Source organism: Sapajus apella, unplaced genomic scaffold (assembly GCF_009761245.1).
Source record: "Sapajus apella isolate SASKATOON/1434 unplaced genomic scaffold, GSC_monkey_1.0 scaffold14, whole genome shotgun sequence".
NCBI lineage: Eukaryota > Metazoa > Chordata > Mammalia > Primates > Cebidae > Sapajus > Sapajus apella.
This window is the reverse complement of record NW_022436954.1, coordinates 6175238-6194712: the sequence shown is the minus strand read 5'-3', so window position 1 is coordinate 6194712 and position 19475 is coordinate 6175238. Positions and strand designations below refer to the sequence as shown.

The 19475-nt window shown below is 48.8% G+C and overlaps 1 protein-coding gene across 1 annotated transcript; it reads right to left on the bottom strand.

Moving 5' to 3' along the window:
• Nucleotides 1-10395: 10395 nt before the first annotated feature.
• Nucleotides 10396-19142, bottom strand: BATF2 (basic leucine zipper ATF-like transcription factor 2). The gene is made up of 3 exons (XM_032282896.1): nt 18346-19142; nt 15907-16011; nt 10396-11738 (listed from the first exon to the last, which is right to left on the bottom strand). The coding sequence occupies exons 1-3, from the start codon at nt 18382-18384 to the stop codon at nt 11055-11057; spliced, it is 828 nt and encodes a 275-aa protein (XP_032138787.1). The 5' UTR covers nt 18385-19142; the 3' UTR covers nt 10396-11054.
• Nucleotides 19143-19475: the final 333 nt, after the last annotated feature.

Here is a 19475-nt window from a genome sequence, read left to right as displayed (position 1 = left end):
TGGTGAAACCCCGTCTCTACCACAAATACAAAAATTAGCTGGGCATGGTGGTGCATGCCTGTAGTCCCAGCTACACGGGAGACTGAGGCAGGAGAATTGCTTGAACCCAGGAGGCGGAGGTTGCGGTGAGCTGAGATCACGCCATTGCACTCCAGCCTGGGTAACAAGAGCGAAACTCCGTCTCAAAAAAAAAAAAAAGAAAAGAAAAAAGAAAAAAAACACAGATCATAAATGCATAGCTCAGTGAATTTTCTTTTTTTCTTTTTTTTTTTTTTGAGACAGAGTCTTGCTCTGTCACCCAGGCTAATCTTGAACTCTTGGGCTCAAATGATCATCTCAGCTGGCTTCCCAAAGTGTTGGAATTACAAGTGAGAGCCACCATGCCTGGCTGAACATATGCTTTTCTATTATACCTATTGTATTAGTTCATTTTCACGCTGCTGATAAAGACATACTTGAAACTGGGAAGAAAAAGAGGTTTAATTGGGCTTACAGTTCCACATGGCTGGGGAGGCCTTAGAATCATGGCGGGAGGTGAAAGATACCTCTTACATGTCCATGGCAAGAGAAAAAGGAAGAAGCAAAAGCAGAAAACCCGATAAACCCATCAGATCTCGTGAGACTTACTATCACAAGAATAGCATGGGAAAGACCAGTCCCCATGACTCAATTACCTTTCCCTGGGTCCTTCCCACAACACGTGGGAATTCTGGGAGATACAATTCAAGTTGAGATTTGGGTGGGGACACAACCAAACCATATCATCTATTTACATTATACATTCATATATATGTGTGTATATATATATATATATATATACACACACACACATACATGGAGTGGACTTTAGGTGGGTACCTACAGTCCACCCCACATATATGTGTGTGTGTGTGTGTGTGTATTATACATATATATAAATCTCCATTTTCCAGATGAGAAAGCTGTCTTGAAGTTGAGTGAGGAAATAGTAGAGCTGGGTCTTGAACCTAATCTTATATGGTCCTGGAGCCCAAGCTGTCCAGCTGTCTAACCACTGTGCTCCACTGCCTAAAAGCATAGCCCTTTTTTTTTTTTTTTTTTTGAGACAGAGTTTTGTTGCCCAGGCTGGAGTACAATGGTGCAATCTCGGTTCACGGCAACCTCCTCCCAGGTTCAAGCAATTCTCCTGCCTCAGCCTCCGAGTAGTTGGGGTTATAGGCATGCACCACCATGCCCGGCTAATTTTGTATTTTTAGTAGAGAAAGGGGGTTTCTCCATGTTGGTCAGGCTGGTCTTGAACTCCTGACCTCAGGTGATCCACCCGCCTTGGCCTCCCAAAGTTCTGGGGTTACAGGCATGAGCCACGACACCCGCCCAGCATAGGCTTTTTAAAAATATTCATTGGCCAGACAGATGGCTCATGCCTGTAACCCCAGCACTTTGGGAGAGTGAGATGGGAGAATCATTTGAGGTCAGGAGTTTGAGACCAGCCTGGTCAAACTTGCAAGACCCCATCTCTAACAAAAATTTTTAAAAATTAAACAAAGTATTCATTATGTGTCAGCCAGGTGTGATGGCTCATGCCTGAAAATCCAGCACCTTGGGAGGCCAAAGTGGGAGAATCACTTGAGCCTGGGAAGCCAAGGCTGCAGTGAGCTGTGTTTGTGCCATTGCACTCCAGCCTGGGCCACCCTGTCTCAAAAAAAAAAAAAAGATCATCATCATCATCATGTGCCACACTGGCTGCTGTCACTGAGGGAGATAAGAGGATAGCAAGACACAGTCACACAAAAAGGAAGATGATAGAAAAGCACAGGAAGGATGTGGTGAGGAAAGCAGGCCACTTTTGTCTTGGAAGATTACAGGAGGCTTCCTGGAGGAAGGAGCATTTGAAAAGGAAGGATGGGGGCAGATTCTGAGAATGCAGGAGTGATAAGGGAAAGACTTTCAGGCTGAGAGCTCTGGGGCACAAGCAGACACAGGCTGCAAAGGCCCTCAGAGGTCATCTTGCCCATCCCTCATTGTCCACCAACCTACCGATGACTTCCAAATTTATTTACCCAGTCCTGACCCTTCCCATACTCCAGCCTCTTTTCTTTAAACCAATTGGATGTCAAATAGGTATCTCAAATTTAACATGGCCAAGACAGGATTCCTGCTCCCCGCCCCCAAACCCCAAACTTCTCTTCTAGTCTTTCTTGGTCATTGGCACTACCAACCACAAATTGCTTGGATCCCAAATCTCAGCGTCATCCTTCCTTCCTCCCTTTCACCACACTCAATCCATGAGAATCCATCAGCTCTATCTGTAAAGCACACCCTGAGTCTGACCACTTCTTTTTTTTTTAATTTTTAATTTTTGTGCATACACAGTAGGTGTGCATGAGATGTTTTGATACAAGCATGCAATGCATGATAATCACATCATGGAGAATGAGGTATCCACCCCTCGAGCATTTATTCTTGGTGTTACAAATTATACACTTAACTCTTTTATTTTCAAATGTACAATTAAATTATTATTGACTATAGTCACCCTATTATGCTATCAAATAGTAGGTCTTATTCATTCTTTCTATTTTGGTTTTGTATCTCTTAATCATCCCCACCTCCCGCTGCCCACCCCCAATCCTCTTCCCGGCCTCTGGTAATCATCCTTCTACTCTCCATCTCCATTATCTCAATTACTTTGAGTTTTAGATCCCACAAATAAGTGAAAACACGTGATGTTTGTCTTTCTGTGCCTGGTTTATTTCATTTAACATAATGACCTTCAGTTCCATCCATGTTGCAAATGACAGAATCTCATTCTTTTTACAGCTGAATAGTACTCCATTGTGTATATGTACCACATTTTCTTTATTCATTCCTCTGTTGACAGACACTTAGATTGTTTCTGCATCTTGGCTATTGTGAACAGTGCTGCAACAAACATGGGAGTGCAGATATTTCTTCGATATACTGATTTCCTTTCTTTTGGATCTATACCCAGCAGTGGGAGTGCTGGATCATATGGTAGCTTTATTTTTAGTTTTTTGGGTAACCTCCAAACTGTTCTCCATAGTAGTTATACTAATTTATATTCCCACCAACAGTCTTCAAAGGTTCCCTTCTTCCACATCCTCACCAGCATTTGTTATTGCCTGTCTTTTGGATATAAGCCATTTGAACTGGGGCGAAATTATATCTCATTGTAGTTTTCATTAGCATTACTCTGATGATTAATGATGTTAGCACCTTTTCATACACCTATTTGCCATTTGTATATCTTCTTTTGAGAAATGTCTACTTGATTCTTTTACTCCCACCCCTTTTTTTTTTGAGGTGAAGTCTCACTCTGTTGCCCAGGCTGGAGTGCAGTGGCATGATCTGAGCTCACTGCAACCTCCACCTCCTGGGTTCCCGATATTCTCCTGCCTCAGCCTCTCAAGTAGCTGGGATTACAGGCACCTGCCACCACACCCGGCTAATTTTTGTACTTTTAGTAGAGACAGGATTTCGCCATGTTGGCCAGGCTGCTCTTGAATTCCTGACCTCAAGTGATCCGCCTGCCTCAGCCTCCCAAAGTGCTGGGATTACAGGTGTGAGACACTGTGCCCGGCCTTTTTGTCCATTTTAAATCAGATTATTAGGTGTTTTCAAGAAAATAGAAAATTTTTTTAAAAGAAGAGCCTTAGATTTTTTTTCTATAGAGTTGTTTGAGCTCCTTATATATTCTGGTTATTAATCCCTTGTCAGATGGTCTGACCTCTTCTTGCCACCTCCCCACTTCCACTCTGACTCCTGAACATTCTGATCTTTTTAAAATGTCAGTTTCCCTGATTATGGAAAAAAGGCAACACCCTTGCAAGAGTTCATATGATCTGGCCCCTGGCTAAATCACTGCCTTCTTCAAGACCTTGCTCAAATGTGCTTTTTTTTTTTTTTTTTTTTTTTTTTTTTTTTAAATAGGATGGAGTCTCACTCTGTCACCCAGGGTGGAGTACAGTGGCTTGATCTCTGCTCACTGCAACCTCCACCTTCTGGGTTCCAGAGATCCTTGTGCCTCAGTCTCCCAGATAGCTGGGACTACAGGCATGCACCACCATGCCCTGCTAATTTTCTTTCTTTCTTTTTTTCTCTGAGGTGGAGTCTTGCTCTGTTGCCCAGGCTGGAGTGTAGTGGCATGATCTCAGCTCACTGTAACCTCTGCCTCCCAGATTCAAGCGATTATCTTGCCTCAGCCTCCCAAGTAGCTGGGTTTACAGGCATGTGTCACCATGCCGGGCTAATTTTTTTGTATTTTTAATAGAGACAGAGTTTTACCATGTTGGCCAGGTCTTGAACTCCTGACCTCTGTTGATCTGCCCGCCTCTGCCTCCCAAAGTGCTGGGATTACAGGCATGAGCCACTGTGCCTGGCCTTCCTTTCTTTTCTCTTCATTTTATTTTTTTTTTTTTGAGACAGAGTCTCACTTTGTCACCTAATGTGCAGGGGCATTATCATGGCTCACTGCAGCCTTGACTTCCTGGGCTCAAACAATTCTCCCACCTCAGTATCTCGAATAGCTAGGGCTACAGGTGCGTGCCACCATGCCTGGCTAATTTTTTGAATTTTTAGTAGAGTCAAGATCTTCCTTTGTTGCTCAGGCTAGTCTCAAACTCATGGGATCAAGCAACCCTTCCACCTCGGCCTCCCAAAGTGCTGGGATTACAGGTGTGCACCACCGAGCCCAGCTGGCCTTCTCCTTTCTATTCCTCCAACACGTTTAGCTTTTCCCAGACCCAGGGGTTTTGCACATGCTCTCTGCTTGGGATATTCTTTCTCTAGATCTTTGCATGGCTGACTCCCTACTGTCATTCAGATCTCAGCCTGAATGACACCTCCTTAGAGATCCTTCCCTTGAATTCTCTCTCTGCCCATGTTGGTCTGGAACTCCTAGGCTCAAGTAATCCTCCCTTCTCAGCCTCCAAAAATGCTGGGATTACAGGCATCAGCCACTGTACTTGACCCCTTTCCCTGAATTCTCTGGAAAAGCAGCACTCAAGCCAGGTATGGTGGCTCACACCTGTAATCTCAGCACTTTGGGAGGCTGGGGCAGGCAAATCACAAAGTCAGGAGATCGAAACCATCCTGGCCAACGTGTTGAAACCCCACCTCTACTGAAAATACAAAAATTAGCTGGGCATGGTGGCACGTGCCTGTAATCCCAGCTACTTTGGAGGCAAAGACAGGAGAATCACTTGAACCAGGGAGTTGGTGGTTGCAGTGAGCTGAGATCGTGCCACTGCATTCCAACCTGGGAATAGAGGCAACAGAGTAAGACTCAGTCTCAAAAAAAAAAAAAAAAAAAAAGCAGCATTCTCGGGACCCAGTCAAACTTTCTCTGTTTTACTTTCTTTATAGATCGTATAAAGAATTATCTTACTTATTTGTAATTTATTATCTGTCTCTCTTGATTTTATTATTAGTACCTTAAGAGCAGGGATTGGCACATAGCAGGTGCTTAATATGTATTAACTGACTGACAATGTGACTGAATGAATTACAGAATGACTCAATGAAAGAAAGAAAGGCAAGAGAGAAAGAAAGATTTCTCAAGGCCACTTTGCTGCTGGTGGTGCTTTCATGACCCTGGCTCCTGCATCTGTTTCACTTTTTTACTTACTAGAGAGGTTCCTTCTATCCTAAGCCTCAGTTTCTCAACCTCAACCATCGTTTCCCCTATTCCAGCTGATGCAACTGAAAAGACTCTGCGAGGTCCCTCTGTGGATGATGGAGTTCTCTGGTCCCACTCAGTGAGAGGACAAAGGAAGTTTCCAGCTCTCTCATCCAGAACTCACCAGATCTCTGCTCACTGCTGGGAACATTGCCTCTCTTGTAAAGGAATGCAGAGTTTTTCCTTCTGAAATACCCTCTCCAAAGAAAGCGGATGACCAGTGCTGGTGATAAAGGGAATGAGAAGAGAGCCAGAGAAGGCGCTGGTTCTTACCCAGTGTGGTAGGCAGCTTCCAGGAGAGCCCCCAGGAGCCCGCTGCCTGGTTTTCATGCCATTGTGTAATCCTCTTCCCTTGAGTGTGGCTGAACCTAGTGACTTGCCTCTAGTGAATAGAAGATGATAAATGAGGCTGGGTGTGGTGTGGGTCACACCTGTAATCCCAGCGCTTTGGGAGGCCAAGGCGAGCAGACCACCTGAGGTCAGGCGTTCGAGACCAGCCTGGACAATGAAATCCCTTCTCTACTAAAAATACAAAATTTAGCTGGGTGTGGTGGTGGGCGCCTGTAGTCCCAGCTTCTTGGGAGACTGAGGCAGGAGAATTGCTTGAACCTGAGAGGTGGATGTTGCAGTGAGCCAAGATCACGCCATTGCACTCCAACCTGGGCGACAAGACTGAAACTCCATCTCAAAAAAATAAAAAAGACCCTGGGATGAATGCTATTAACCCAGACCCTGGGATGGTATGTGTTTGTTACTTAAGACATAAGGGATAGGGTGTGGTGGCTCACGCCTGTAATCCCAGTGCTTTGAGAGGCCAAGGCGGGCGAATCACCTGAGGTCAGGAGTTCAAGACCAGCCTGGCCAACATGACAAAATCCTGTCTCTATTAAAAATACAAAAATTAGGCAGGGGTGATGGTAGGCACCTGTAATCCCAGCTACTCGGGAGGCGGAGGCAGGAGAATTGCTTGAAACTGGGAGGCAGAGATTGCAGTGAGCTGAGATTACAGTGAGCCGAGATTGCAGTGAGCCGAGATTGTGCTACTGCACTCCAGCCTGGGCAACAGAGTGAGACTCTGTTTCAAAAAAAAAAAAAGACACTAAGTTTGGGAGTAGTTTATTATGCAGTAACAGATCATGAATGCACCCAGATATATATATCTAGGACATTTTCGGCTATGCAGGAGGTTTATGCTACAGTGGTAGCTGTGTTTACATATTTAGGGACTCACAGAAATTAGCACTTATCCCTCCTGAGGAATCTACATTTCCTCCCACTCTTTTTTCTGTTTATGATTTTAAACAAATGTAATGTCCAACTATAGTGACAGTTAAATATTCTATTTTTCTTCTTAGTAAGTTGCGTCTTCTGACCATATTAAACAGTCTTCAAAGCATTCTTTTATTTATTTATTTATTTTTTGAGACAGAGTCTCACTCTGTCACCCAGGCTGGAGTGCAGTGGCTCGATCTCAGCTCACAGCAACCTCTGCCACCCAGGCTCAAGTGATTCTCCTGCTTCAGCCTCCTGAGTAGCTGGGATTATAGGCACGTGACACCACACCCAGCTAATTTTTGTATTTTTAGAAGAGACGGGGTTTCACCATGTTGCCCAGGCTAGTCTTGAACTCCTGATCTCAAGTGATCCACAGGCCTCAGCCTCCCAAAGTGCTGAGATTAGAGGTGTGAGCCACTGTGCCTGGCCTAAAGCATTCTTTTTTTTTTCTTTTTTTTTTTTTTTGTCACTGCAATCTCTGCTTCCCAGGTTCAAGCAGTTCTCTTGCCCCAGTCTCCCGAGTAGCTATAGCTGGGATTACAGGCTCACCACAGCATGCTCGGCTAATTTTTGTATTTTTAGTAGAGGCAGGGTTTCACCATGTTGGCCAGGCTGGTCTCGACTTCTGACCTTGTGACCTACCTGCCTCGGCCTCCCAAAGTGCTGGAATTACAGGTGTGAGCCACCGTGCCCAGCCAAGCATTCTGTATTCAGCTCTACGGTAGTCCATCATGTGAGCATAACAGCATTAATGGAATCACTCCCATCTGTTTGTTTGAGGGTGGGGTAGAGTTTTACCTTCTTGGGTCATATCTGTTAGCATGTGCTGCCCCTGCCGTCCCGGCCTGCAAGGAGAGTCCAGGAAGGTTGAAGGCTGGGTTGCCTGTGGCTAAGAGACCCTGATTATTGAATCAAGTCTATATAGTTTCATAGCTTTGTGACCTTGGACTTATTGCTTACCACCTCTAGGCCTCAGTTTCCCTTTCTCTCTTTTTCTTACAGCTCTAGCTCAAAGAAAATTTCCTCTTCTTAGGGACGAGAAGCATACGTCACAGGGTTACTAGAGGCATCATTGAGTTAATCCAACTAAAACAGCACAGAGCCTGCTATACTTTAGGGTATACAGACACAGCGCAACATGGTGTCCTCATCACCCACCGAGTCCTCGTGCTCAGAGCATGTTGACTCCTGTCTCAGACTCCAGCCCACCTCCAATCAACAGCATCTTGACTTCCCTCCCACCAGTTTGCTCTCCCTGAATCGGCTGGTGACCGTGAACGCTGCCATCCACAGCCCTGTGACTTCCCTTTGCTGTGTGAACCTGGCACGATGGTTACTTGTGTGTGTCCTCTTGGCTGGACCACACTGCCCACATATGTGATTAAACATTATTCTTAATGTTTCTGTGAATGTGCTTTGGACTGAGATCAACATTGAAATTGGTGGGCTTTGAATAAAGCATGTTGCCCCTCCATAATGTAGATGGGCTTCATCCAATCAACTGAAGACCTGAATAGAACAAAAAAACTGACCTCCAAGCCAGTGTAAGTTCTGCAGCTGGTGGCCTGTGGACCTGAAATGCAACAGCAACACTTTCCTGGGGCTCCAGCCTGGCAGTTCACCCTGAAGAATTTCGACTTGCCAACCTCCATACTTACACGAACATGAGTCCATTTCTTTTCTTTTCTTTTTTTCTTTTTTTTTTTTTTGAGATGGAGTTTCACTCTTGTTGCCCAGGCTGGAGTACAATCGTGCAGTCTCGGCTCACTGCGACATCCATCTCCCGGGTTCAGGAGATTCTCCTGCCTCAGTCTCCCTCGTAGCTGAGATAAGTGGTCAATGCCACAATGTCCAGCTAATTTTTGTATTTTTAGTAAAGACGGGGTTTCACTGTGTTGGTCAGGTTGGTTTTGAACTCCTGACCTCATGTGATCCACCTGCCTCAGCCTCTCAAAGTGCTGGGATTATAGGCATGAGCTACCACGCCCAGCCTAGCCAATTTCTTAAAATAAATCTCTCTCAGCGGGGTGTGGTGGCTCACGCCTGTAATCCCAGCACTTTGGGAGGCTGAGGCGGGCGGATCACCTGAGGTCAGGAGTTTGAGACCAGCCTAACATGGCAAAATGCTGTCTCTACTAAAAATACAAAAATTACCGGCGTGGTAGCAGGCACCTCTAATCCCAGCTACTAGGGAAGCTGAGGCAGGAGAATCACTTGAATCCAGGAGGCAGAGGTTGCAGTGAGCCGAGATTGCACCATTGCATTCCAATCCGAGCAACAAGAGCGAAACTCCGTCTCAAAAACAAAAAAAATTAATAAATCTCTGTCTCTCTCCACACACACACAGACACACACACACACACACACACACACACACACACACACACACACACACATCCTCTTGGTTCTATTTCTCTCGAGAATACTGACTAATACACTTGGGCAAGTCCATCTCATTGCTGAGCCTTGGTTTCCTCATCTGTAGTATGGGAGGGAAATCAATCAGGTGGTTCTTGAGGAGTTGCCCCTCTCTATTATTCTCTCTTCTTTCAAAGACTATGGATTACAACCAGAGTTTGAAGCAACTAGGCAAAGCAGAAAAGATTGCAAAACACTTTATTTGCCATCACATATGTGCCAAGACTTGTGCTCAGCATCCAGGAATGTGTTAAATACTAACAGTGCTTCATTTACGTGTGTGTAAAACCTGGGTGAATGGCCAGGGTTTCTCTCCCCAGCCCCCCTTAGAGTGCTTATCCTGGAGTCAGAGTACAAAACCCCCTCTTGAAGCAGCACCATCACTGAGCCCCCTCCTGGTCCTGGGCCCTGCTCTTCCTGCCATCAGCCCAGGCCAAAGAGCAATGAGGAAACTGCTTAGGAGGGGTCTGAGGGCAGTGGGGACCTGGGGGCCACACAGGTGTGGGTGCTGCCAGGAAAGGTCTAACCTCCCTGCTGTCAGGTGTAAGTTCATCACTGCTTGAAAATAACCTTGCACAGGATCCTTCCTCGTTCTTTCCTCTTGCTTTTTGTTTATGAGATGAATGGCTCTTCCCCTGTGGCTTTAGGGGCAGTGGGGAGGCAGGGAGCTATTTGGGAACAGCCTAGAGAGCTGACCCTGCAGAATCTTCCAGAAGCCTTGGTGTGGCTATGGGTACCCAGGCTGTAGAAATCCCGGATGGGCCTATTCTAGGCCTCTCCCCAGCTCCAGCCCACAGGTTCAGCCTCTTTGTTTTTTGAATCAGTGCTTCGCTCTTGCCCAGGCTGGAGTGCAGTGGCACTATCTCGGCTCACTGCAGCCTCCACCTCCCGAGTTCAAGCGATTCTCCTGCTTCGGCCTCCCTAGTAGCTGGGATTACAGGCATTCACCACCACGCCTGGCTAATTTTGTATTTTTAGTAGAGACGGGGTCTCTCCATGTTGGTTAGGCTGGTCTTAAACTCCCAACCTCAGGTGATCCACCGGCATCAGCCTCCCAAAGTGCTGGGGTTACAGGCATGAGCCACTGCCCCTGGCCAGGTTCAGCTTCTTGGCACTGAAAACACTTCTAGGGGAAGGGGAAGCAAGAGTCCACCTCAGAGCTTCTGTTTGGCCCTTGCTCGCACTGGACCTGCCCCAGCTGGGTCGGGGTTGCTGGGCCTGCAGGGCTCTGGCCCTGGAATTACGAAGCAGCAGGGAGAGCCCTGTCCTGCTCCCAGCACACAAACCTTCTCACATCAGCCCTCAGTTTCCAGGATTTCAGCCGCTAGTCTGCCTGGGCCAGGATAGGAGGAGGAGGAGCAGAGGGTGGTGCTTCAGGCCCCAGGAAAGATTTTGTGACCTTGGATTTGTCATTTGGCTTCCCTGAGGCTGTGTTTCCTCATCTGAAAAAGTGGAGTGATAATTGCAGTTTTTCAGGTCAACTGTAAGGTTGAAACAAGATATTGATGGTGACAGGGCCTGTCACAGTGGGAGGCATCAGTGATGGCTTCCTTTTCCACTGTGAAACCCTGGACCAGCTGGTCAGTCACGCAGGGCAGCCCTCAGTAGCAAGGGAGGAGATGCCTGTGTGTTAAGGATGCTTCCTGAGCCCAAAGAAGGGGCCAACCCAGCTCCAAGGACCAGGTTAGAAGTGGACTTGAGCAGAGGAGAGCAGAGGAAAGGCCAGGAGAGGGTGAGAGCTGGGATCGACACCCAGCCCTTGCCAAGCGGCCACCGAGAGAGCAGGCTTGTGTTCTCTGCTCTGCAAACATGCAAGCCCCAGGGCAGAGGAAGGGTTGTCGGGAGAGGACCCCAGCTTCTCTTTGGCGGGGTGCTCCAGGTCGAGGGGCTGTGGAGGGGCAGTTTGGGCCATGGGGCTGGGCTGGAGGGCACTGAGCTTAGAGGAAGTCCCCAGCAGGCTGAAGCCAGTGTGTGAAGAAAACAGAAGAGGGCTGGGGGACAGCTGGATGGGAGGTCTGGGAACCACAGTGGGGCTAAGGGCCAGTGAGTGCAGAGGGGACTGGAGGAGGCCAGGTGAATCATGAGAATGTGGACCTGGAGAGAGCGGCTGAGCTGGGGAGCAGGAGTCTGGGCTCTGGAACAGCTCCAGCTGCTCCGGGCAGCCATGTTGTCCCTCTGGCCTGGGGCCCAGGAGCCCCTCAGCCTGGTCCCAGCAACCCGGAAGCCCTGGAGCTGAGCAGGGGGAACAATCCATGGGGCACAGGCGCTCATGCACGTGCAGGGTCTGGCTCCACCATGCCAGCTCGGCCTGCAGGGCCTGGATCTCCTTCCGCAGGGTGAGGTTGTCTTTCTCCAGAAACTCGTGCTGCTGCAGAGAAGTAGATGGGCGAGGAGGGAACTCAGCCAGTGTCAGGGGCCCTGTAAGAGCCTTGGCCCCTTCCAAGGTCCTCGACTTCAGGAGAAAGACGCCACCAGCATCGGAATAGCCAAGTGCCTGGCCAGCCCTTCATAACCATCCACCGCGTATCCCCCATCCCACCCCGAGGGGGCTCAGATCTGCCTGCTCTCATCCCATCGCTGGTGCCCTGAGCTGGTGCCATTTCTCACCTGGGATCTCCATGGGCTGCCAACGCGTGTGCCCCCCAAACCACCCATTCCCACCTTTTGCCCACAGGAGTCATTTGGCGACCATGTCATTAATTGCAGGTTAAAGCCCTTTAGAGGCTCCCATCAAATTCACTGTTGTAAGATTCCAGGCCTGTGTGGTGGCCACAGCTCAGACTTCTGGTCTTCTCTCTCCCGCCTTCTTTCTTGCTTCCCTCCCTTCCTGACCGTCACATGAACTCTGCTTCTCTGCCACATTTCCTGTTTCCTCTGCCTGGACACCCTTCCACCGCCCTCCCCCCTGCAAATCCCAACAGGGCCTTCCCGTGGCAACTTGATGTCATATTGTCCTAGACTGCTTACTAACACTGCCAGAACTTTAGAGGGCCCAGAACTCGCTCTGACGAGCACTGTGGGAAGATTCAGGGGCTTGTTTTACAGGTTGACAGCACGAGTGTGTTCGATTCTGCACCCCTGAATCAGTGTTTATTAAGCTCTATTCTGCTGAACGCCAGTTCTGAGAACCTCTGAGACACTATCAATATGCAGCTCTAAATAACCATTAACAATAATGATAAAAATGCAGAAAGAATTTTATGTCTGCATCTCATAGGGCTGAGTAAATTGAACGACTTCCTTCAGTCCCCCCACCCCCTTTTCTGGACACTTTGAAAGAAGAAGTTCCAAGGGTGTTTTGCTTAGAAGTGTGGTTTTGGCCCTGGACTCAAAGTTCTAACAGGCCTGAAAGCCACCAGCGGCCCCACTCCCAGACTCTGTCTCTGCAGGTGGAGTGATGAACATTTCTAAAATGTATCATTATGTCAGCCTTCGCCTAAATGCTGTAAAGGCTTCAACTCACCTCCAGGAGCTGAGCCACTCACTCATTCATTTATTCATTCGTTTGCCACCTTCAGGAGAATCAAACATCACCACTCAAGGAGTGACAATTGCAATTTCGTTCCTTCCCTCTTCCCTTTTTTCTCAACAGGATCTGACACCATCTGACATCCTGACCACTGCAGGGATCCTTTGTTTGTTGGTCTGGCTTCCCCAGGAGAATAGGAGCCCTGTGGGTGGAGCTGGGGTGGGTTTTTGTCTATGTGTCCACAGCTCTATCTCCAGTGCTTAGAACAGTGCCTGGCACACAGGAGACACTCAACAGGCGTTTCCGGAAGGAAGGAATAAATGAACGCATGGGTCTCCTCGGCACCATTCTGAGCACCAGTCCTCACTCTCACCAAGTCTACAGGGTGCTGCTCCCCACGCCTGTGCCAGAACTGTGTCATTTGTCTCCAAAGCGTTTTCTTAGCTTCATCCTCTGGGGAAACTCTCATTCATCCTTAAAGATCAGCTCATACTTCTCCTTCTTCTTCTTCTTTTTTTTTTTTTTTTTTGAGACAGAGTCTCTGTCACCCAGGCTGAAGTGCAGTGACACAATCTCAGCTCACTGCAACCTCCACCTCCCAGATTCAAGTAATTCTAATGCTCCAGCTACTGGGATTGGCTAATTAGCCACCATGTGCCGGTAATCCCACTACTGGCACTGGCTAATTAGCTACCACATGCTTCTAATCCCAGCTGCTGGGATTGGCTAATTAGCTATCATGTGTGGCTAATTTTTGTATTTTTGGTAGAAATAGGATTTTTAGTAGAGATGGGTGTCAGCCACCAAGTCCGGCTCATCTCCTCTTCAGACCACCCACTATGCCACTACCTGTGTGCTATAGACTCCATGTGTTTCCTCCAACATTTATATGTTGAAGCCATAACCCCCAGTGTGATTACGATTAGAGATAAGGCTCTTAGAAAGTAATTTAGATGAAATAAGGTCCTAGGATAGAGGATAGGGTTCTAATCTGATAGGATTGGTGGCTTTATAAGAAGAGGAAGGGAGGCTGGGAGCAGTGGCTGAAGCCTGTAATCCCAGCACTTTGGGAGGCTGAGGTGGGTGGATCAATTGAGTCCAGGAGTTCAAGACCAGCCTGGGCTACATGGAGGAACGCTGTCTCCACAAAAAATACAAAAATTAGCCAAGTGTAGTGGTGCATGCTTATAGTATCAGCTACTTGGGAGACTGATGTGGGAGGATTGCTTGAGCCTGGGAAGCTGAGGTTGCAGTGAGTCAAGATCATGGACCACACTCTAGCCTGGACAACACAGCAAGACCCTCTCAAAAAAAAAAAAAAAAAAAAAAAAAAAAAAAAAAAAACAAGGAAGGGGCCAGGCATGGTGGCTTGTGCCTGTAATCCCAGCACTTTGGGAGGTGGAGGTGGAAGCATTGCTTGAGCCCAGGAGTTCAAGACCAGCCTGTGCAACATAGCTAGACCCCCATCTGTATTTAAAAATAAAAATAAAAGAAATAATAAGTAAATAAACAATAAATGAATTTTAAAAATTAGAAAGGAGAAGGCCGGGTGCGGCAGCTCATGCCTGTGATCCCAGCACTTTGGAAGGCCAAGGCGGGTAGATCACTTGAGGCCAGGAGTTCAAAACCAGCCTGGCCAACATGGTGAAACCCCGTCTCTACCAAAAATACAACAATTAGCCAGGCCTAGTGGTACATGCCTGTAATCCCAGCTACTCAGGAAGCTGAGGTAGGAGAATCACTTGAATCCGGAGGCAGAGGTTGCAGTAAGCTGAGATAGGGCCATTGCACTTCAGCCTGGGTGACAGCGTGAGACTCTGTCTCAATTAAAAAAAAAGAAAACAGGTGGAGCGGTGGCTCACGCCTGTAATCCCAGGAGTCTGGGAACCCGAGGTGGGTGGACAAACTGAGGTCGGGAGTTTGAAACCAGCCTGACCAACATGGAGAAACCCCATCTCCACTAAAAATACAATAATTAGCTGGGCATGGTGGCATATGCCTGTAATCCCAGCTACTCGGGAGGCGGAAGCAGGAGAATTGCTTAAACCCAGGAGGTGGAGGTTGTGGTGAGCCGAGATTGTGCCATTGCACTACAGGCTGGGCAACAAGAGCAAAACTCAACAAGAGTCAAAAACAAAACAACAACAACAACAAACACCAAAAAGGAGAGGAAGGGAAAGAGATCACCCTGTCCTCTCCCGTGCACTGAGAGACCATGAGCACACAGAGAGAAGGCAGCCACTTACGAGTCAGGAAGAGCACCCTCGCCTGAACTGAACTGGCTGGCACCTTGATCCTGGACTTCCCAGCCTCCAGAACTGGAAGAAATAAATGTCTGGTTTTTTAGCCAGCGTCTATGGTATTTTCAGATGAGCATGAAGCTCAGTAAAGGAAGTAACTTACAACTGGGACTGGAAGCCACACCCATCTTGACCCTAAACCAGAGTTCTCTTGGTCACCTCCTGAACTCTGACCCCGAGGTGATTAATCACAGATCACCATGCAGGTCCCTGGGCCTCACTTGGCCTTATGAAGTGAGACCTGGCAGAGGAGGAATAATCCACTTTTTTTTTTTTCTGTAGACAGGGTCTCGATCTGTTGCCCAGGTTGGATGCAGTGGTGCAATCATGGCTCACTGCAGCCTTGAACTCCTGGGCTCAAGCAATCCTCCAGCCTCAGTCTCACAAAGTGCTAGGATTACAGGCGTGAGCCACTATGCCCAGCCTAGAATCTGCATTTTAATCAGTGCCTCAGCTGGCCATTGTGTTGGTGTCTCCCAATTTGCCTCCACTTCCTGTCTTCCTTCCCCTAGACTGTGGGCACCTTAAGGCAAGGCGGGGCTGAGGATAACCCTTTGTGTCCCTGAAGCCTGGTGTGTACCTAGCACATGGTTTGTACTCAACACCCAGACATTTCCAAATCTCAGCCACTGGACCCTTTCCTCATCCCAAACTCAGGTGACCTAGAAAAATACAGGAGTTTGGGGGAGATCTGCTCACAGGTGGGGTGAGAAGAGGTGGCTGGGCCAGTAAGTGGAGACAGAGACAAGGAAAGGGGTTGTCCGCACCTGGTGCAGGGCGTCTGCCTTGTCTGTGTGCTTCTGCCGGCTTCGCTGGGCCGCTGCCCGGTTCTTCTGCTTCTTCTTCAGCTGCCTTTGATGCTCCTCAAAGTCCTGAAGGGCACGAGGCAGAGGACTTAGGGGTCCCAGACAGGCCTGGTGCACTCCGTCCTGGCCCGCCATTCATAAGGCCAAGGGTTTCCCTTTGAGTCAAGTTCCTGAGGGTCTTTGTTCTCCCAGAAGCTCACTTGGCACCCACAACCCCCATAGCAGGCACTGCACACCCTGTTGCCACGCCAGCCTCACCCCTGTGTCTTGCTCACAGCTCACGTTGAGGCAGGGAGGGAAAGCAGGGAGGATGGGAAGCCTGAGATTCAAACTCGGACAGAGCTGACTTCAAACCCCACATTCTCTCTCTCTCTCTTTCTTCTTTCTTTTTTTTTTTTTTTGAGACAGAGTCTTGCTTTGTTGCCCAGGCTGGAGTGCAGTGGTGTGATCTTGGCTCACTGCAACCTCTGCCTCCCAGGTTCAAGTGATTCTCCTGCCTCAGCCTCCCAAGTAGCTGGGACTACAGCCACGTGCCACCATGCCTGGCTAATTTTTGTATTTTTAGTAGAGATGGGGTTTCACCATGTTGGCCAGTCTGGTCTCAAACTCCTGACCTCAGGTGATTCACCAGTCTTGGCCTCCCAAAGTGCTGGGATTACAAGTGTGAGCCACCGTGCCCGGCCAAGCCCACATTCTTGAGCCTAGTCGCCCCATCCCTGCAACGGAAGCATGACAGCAGAGGGGGAAGGCCCATGTGGCAGGCAGCCCAGAGCGGCGTGGCATAAAGCTCAGCTGCCATTCTTCTCATTGCCATGATCTCCACACCAAGGTGTGGACTTTCCTAACTGTGAGCTCTGTGAAGGGAGATGTGGCTCCCTGTGCCCATGCCCAGCTCAAGCCCAAAGCAGATATTCATATACCCAACAAGCATGTATAAGCACCAACTATGTTCCAGGCACTAAGCTAGGGGGACATGATAGCAAAAAAAATATACACAAATCCCTGCCCTCAAACTGCTCACATTCTAGTGAGGTGGTAGCCAAGAACGAATGAATGAATGAAGGGTTCATGCTGGCGGAAGAGTGGACTCAAAAGTTGACAGTTGTGACCACCCTGTACCCTGGGGTCAATGAAACTTAGACGGAATATTTTATCCAAATGTCCAAAGCTCTGCAAAGTCAGAGCAAGAGGAACTGTTGGAGTGCTCACAGCCCAGCCCTCTCCCCCAGGTCTCTCTGGAGTGTATGTTCTGAGGGTAAGGACCTCAGCCAAGACCATGGCCGCCCTGGCTGCAGATTCTGAATGCTCCTAGGCTCCTGCCACAGCTGTACCCTGGCCATATGCTCCCTGGGGCCGTGTCCACAGCAGGCTCACTGTAAACACGGGGGCACCAAGAGACAGAGGCTGAGACAGGGCCCACGGTGAGTGAAAGAGGTTCCTGTGAGAAGGGCAGAGCCTCCAAAGGAAACCATGGCACAGGGAATTTATTTTATTTTATTTTATTGAGACAGAGTCTCTCTCTGTCGCCCAGGCTGGAGTGCAGTGGCATGATCTCAGCTCACTGCAACCTCCAGCTCCCAGGTTCAAGCGATTCTCTTGTCTCAGCCTCCTGAGTAGCTGGGATTACAGGCATGAGCCACCACGCCCAGCTAATTTTTGTATTTTTAGTAGAGATGGGGTTTCACGATGTTGGCCAGGATGGTCTCGATCTCCTGACCTCGTGATCCACCCGCCTCAGCCTTCCAAAGTGCTGGGATTACAGGCGTGAGCCACTGCGCCCAGCCTATTTTATTTTCTTTTATTTTATTTAGACAGAATCTCTCTCTGTTGCCCAGGCTGGAGTGCAGTGGCACAATCTCAGCTCACTGTAACCTTCGCCTCCTGGGTTCAAGCAATTCTCTTGTCTCAGCCTCTCGAGTAGCTGAAACTACAGACGTGCCCTGCCACACCCGACTAATTTTTGTATTTTTAGTACAGATGGGGTTTCACCATGTTGGCCAGGATGGTCTTGAACTCCTGGCCTTATGTGATCCACCCGTCTTGGCCTCCCAAGGGGCTAGGATTACAGGCGTGAGCCACCGCGCCCAGCAGGCCTGGGTTATTTGGAGAAGGAAGGAAAGGCTCCTGTGAGGGTAGTGGGGGGGAATAGGTACGTTAGGAGAGGGCAAGTACATAGAGGCCAAGTCCTAAACCAGAGGCTGGACCTGCAACATGAGAACTGGAAATGCCTCATTTCCAACCCCCTGGGGAGGAAGGTGAGACCCAGAGAAGGGCATGTCGAGCCCTCTGTCACACAGCTCAGAGTATAGAGCTGGGACTGGGCACTCCCGCCTGCAGCCCTCACTGCCTGGCACTGGGGATCCTTGGGTTGCTCCCCCATCTCCAATCCCCTGTACTCACTGTCCCGGTCAGCAGCTCGTTGCCCCCGCAGAGGTGCATGGCTTAGGCGGGGGAGCAGAGGCGTCCCTCAGCAGCTGTGACTTCCCAGTGCCCTCTGGAGGCCTGAGGAAGCGACAGCTCTTTTAATCCCCAGTCACCATTCCGCCCGCCCCCAGAGAACCAAGTTTCAGTTTCTCCTAAAGCCACCAGCTGCCCAGAATCCCTGGCTTAGGGCTGCTCACGTGGCTAGAATTTCCTAATATGAACTGGCCTTCCGGTTGGGCCCCTTCTCTGGAAAGAGAACAGTGGAGCGTGGAGAGGATGGAAAACCAAAGGCCAGGTGTGGGGAGGGTGTTCCAGGGGAGAAAGGCCAGGCAGCCAGGGACTGAGCTGAGAGGAGAAGCCAGTGAGGACTGAGGGCTCCTGTGAGGTAAGAGAGAGCCTCTGGGCTCTGGAATTTGGGGAACTCCAGATCACAGCCCACACTGGAGCTGTCCAGCTTTCAGAAAGTGACTCTCCTCTGAGCCTTAATTTTCTCATCTGTAAGGGTCTGGGCTGGAGGATGGTACAACTACACACTCCCAGGCTCACGGCAGGAACTAAGCCAGATAATGCAACCACCCCCAAACCTTCTGAGACCACTATTGAAGCATATCTGCAAAAACAAGCAATGTGTTAGGAAGAACAGATGGATACATGAGTGTTTTCATACAACAGACCAAGTGGCAGTGGAAAGATTGATGTCCAGTGGTTAGGAGCCCAGCTTCCAAGCTGCGTGACTTGGGTTCATAATTTCATCTGTGTTACTGTTTCCAAACCTGTAACATGGGGAAAAAAATAATTTTGTTAGGCTGGGTGCAGTGGTTTATGCCTGTAATCCAAGTACTCTGGGAGGCCCAGGCAGGAGGATCACTTGAGCTCAGGAGTTTGAGACCAGCCTGGGCAACACAGCAAGACCTTATCTCTAATAAAAATACAAAAAATTGGCGGGGCATGGTGGCACACACCTGTAGTCCCAGTTACTCAGGAGGCTGAGATGGGAGGATCACTCGAGCATAGGAGTTCAAGTCTACAGTGAGCTATGATCTCACCACTGCACTCCAGCCTGGGCAATAGAGCAAGACCTTGTTTCAAAAAAATTAATTAATTAA

Coding starts and splice junctions, on each gene's coding strand:
- BATF2 (XM_032282896.1), bottom strand. CDS start 18,384: ATGCACCTCTGCGGGGGCAACGAGCTGCTGACCGGGACA. Junction 16,012..18,345: donor ACGAGCTGCTGACCGGGACA/GTGAGTACAGGG, acceptor CGTGCCCTTCAG/GACTTTGAGGAGCATCAAAG. Junction 11,739..15,906: donor AGGCAGACGCCCTGCACCAG/GTGCGGACAACC, acceptor ACTTCTCTGCAG/CAGCACGAGTTTCTGGAGAA.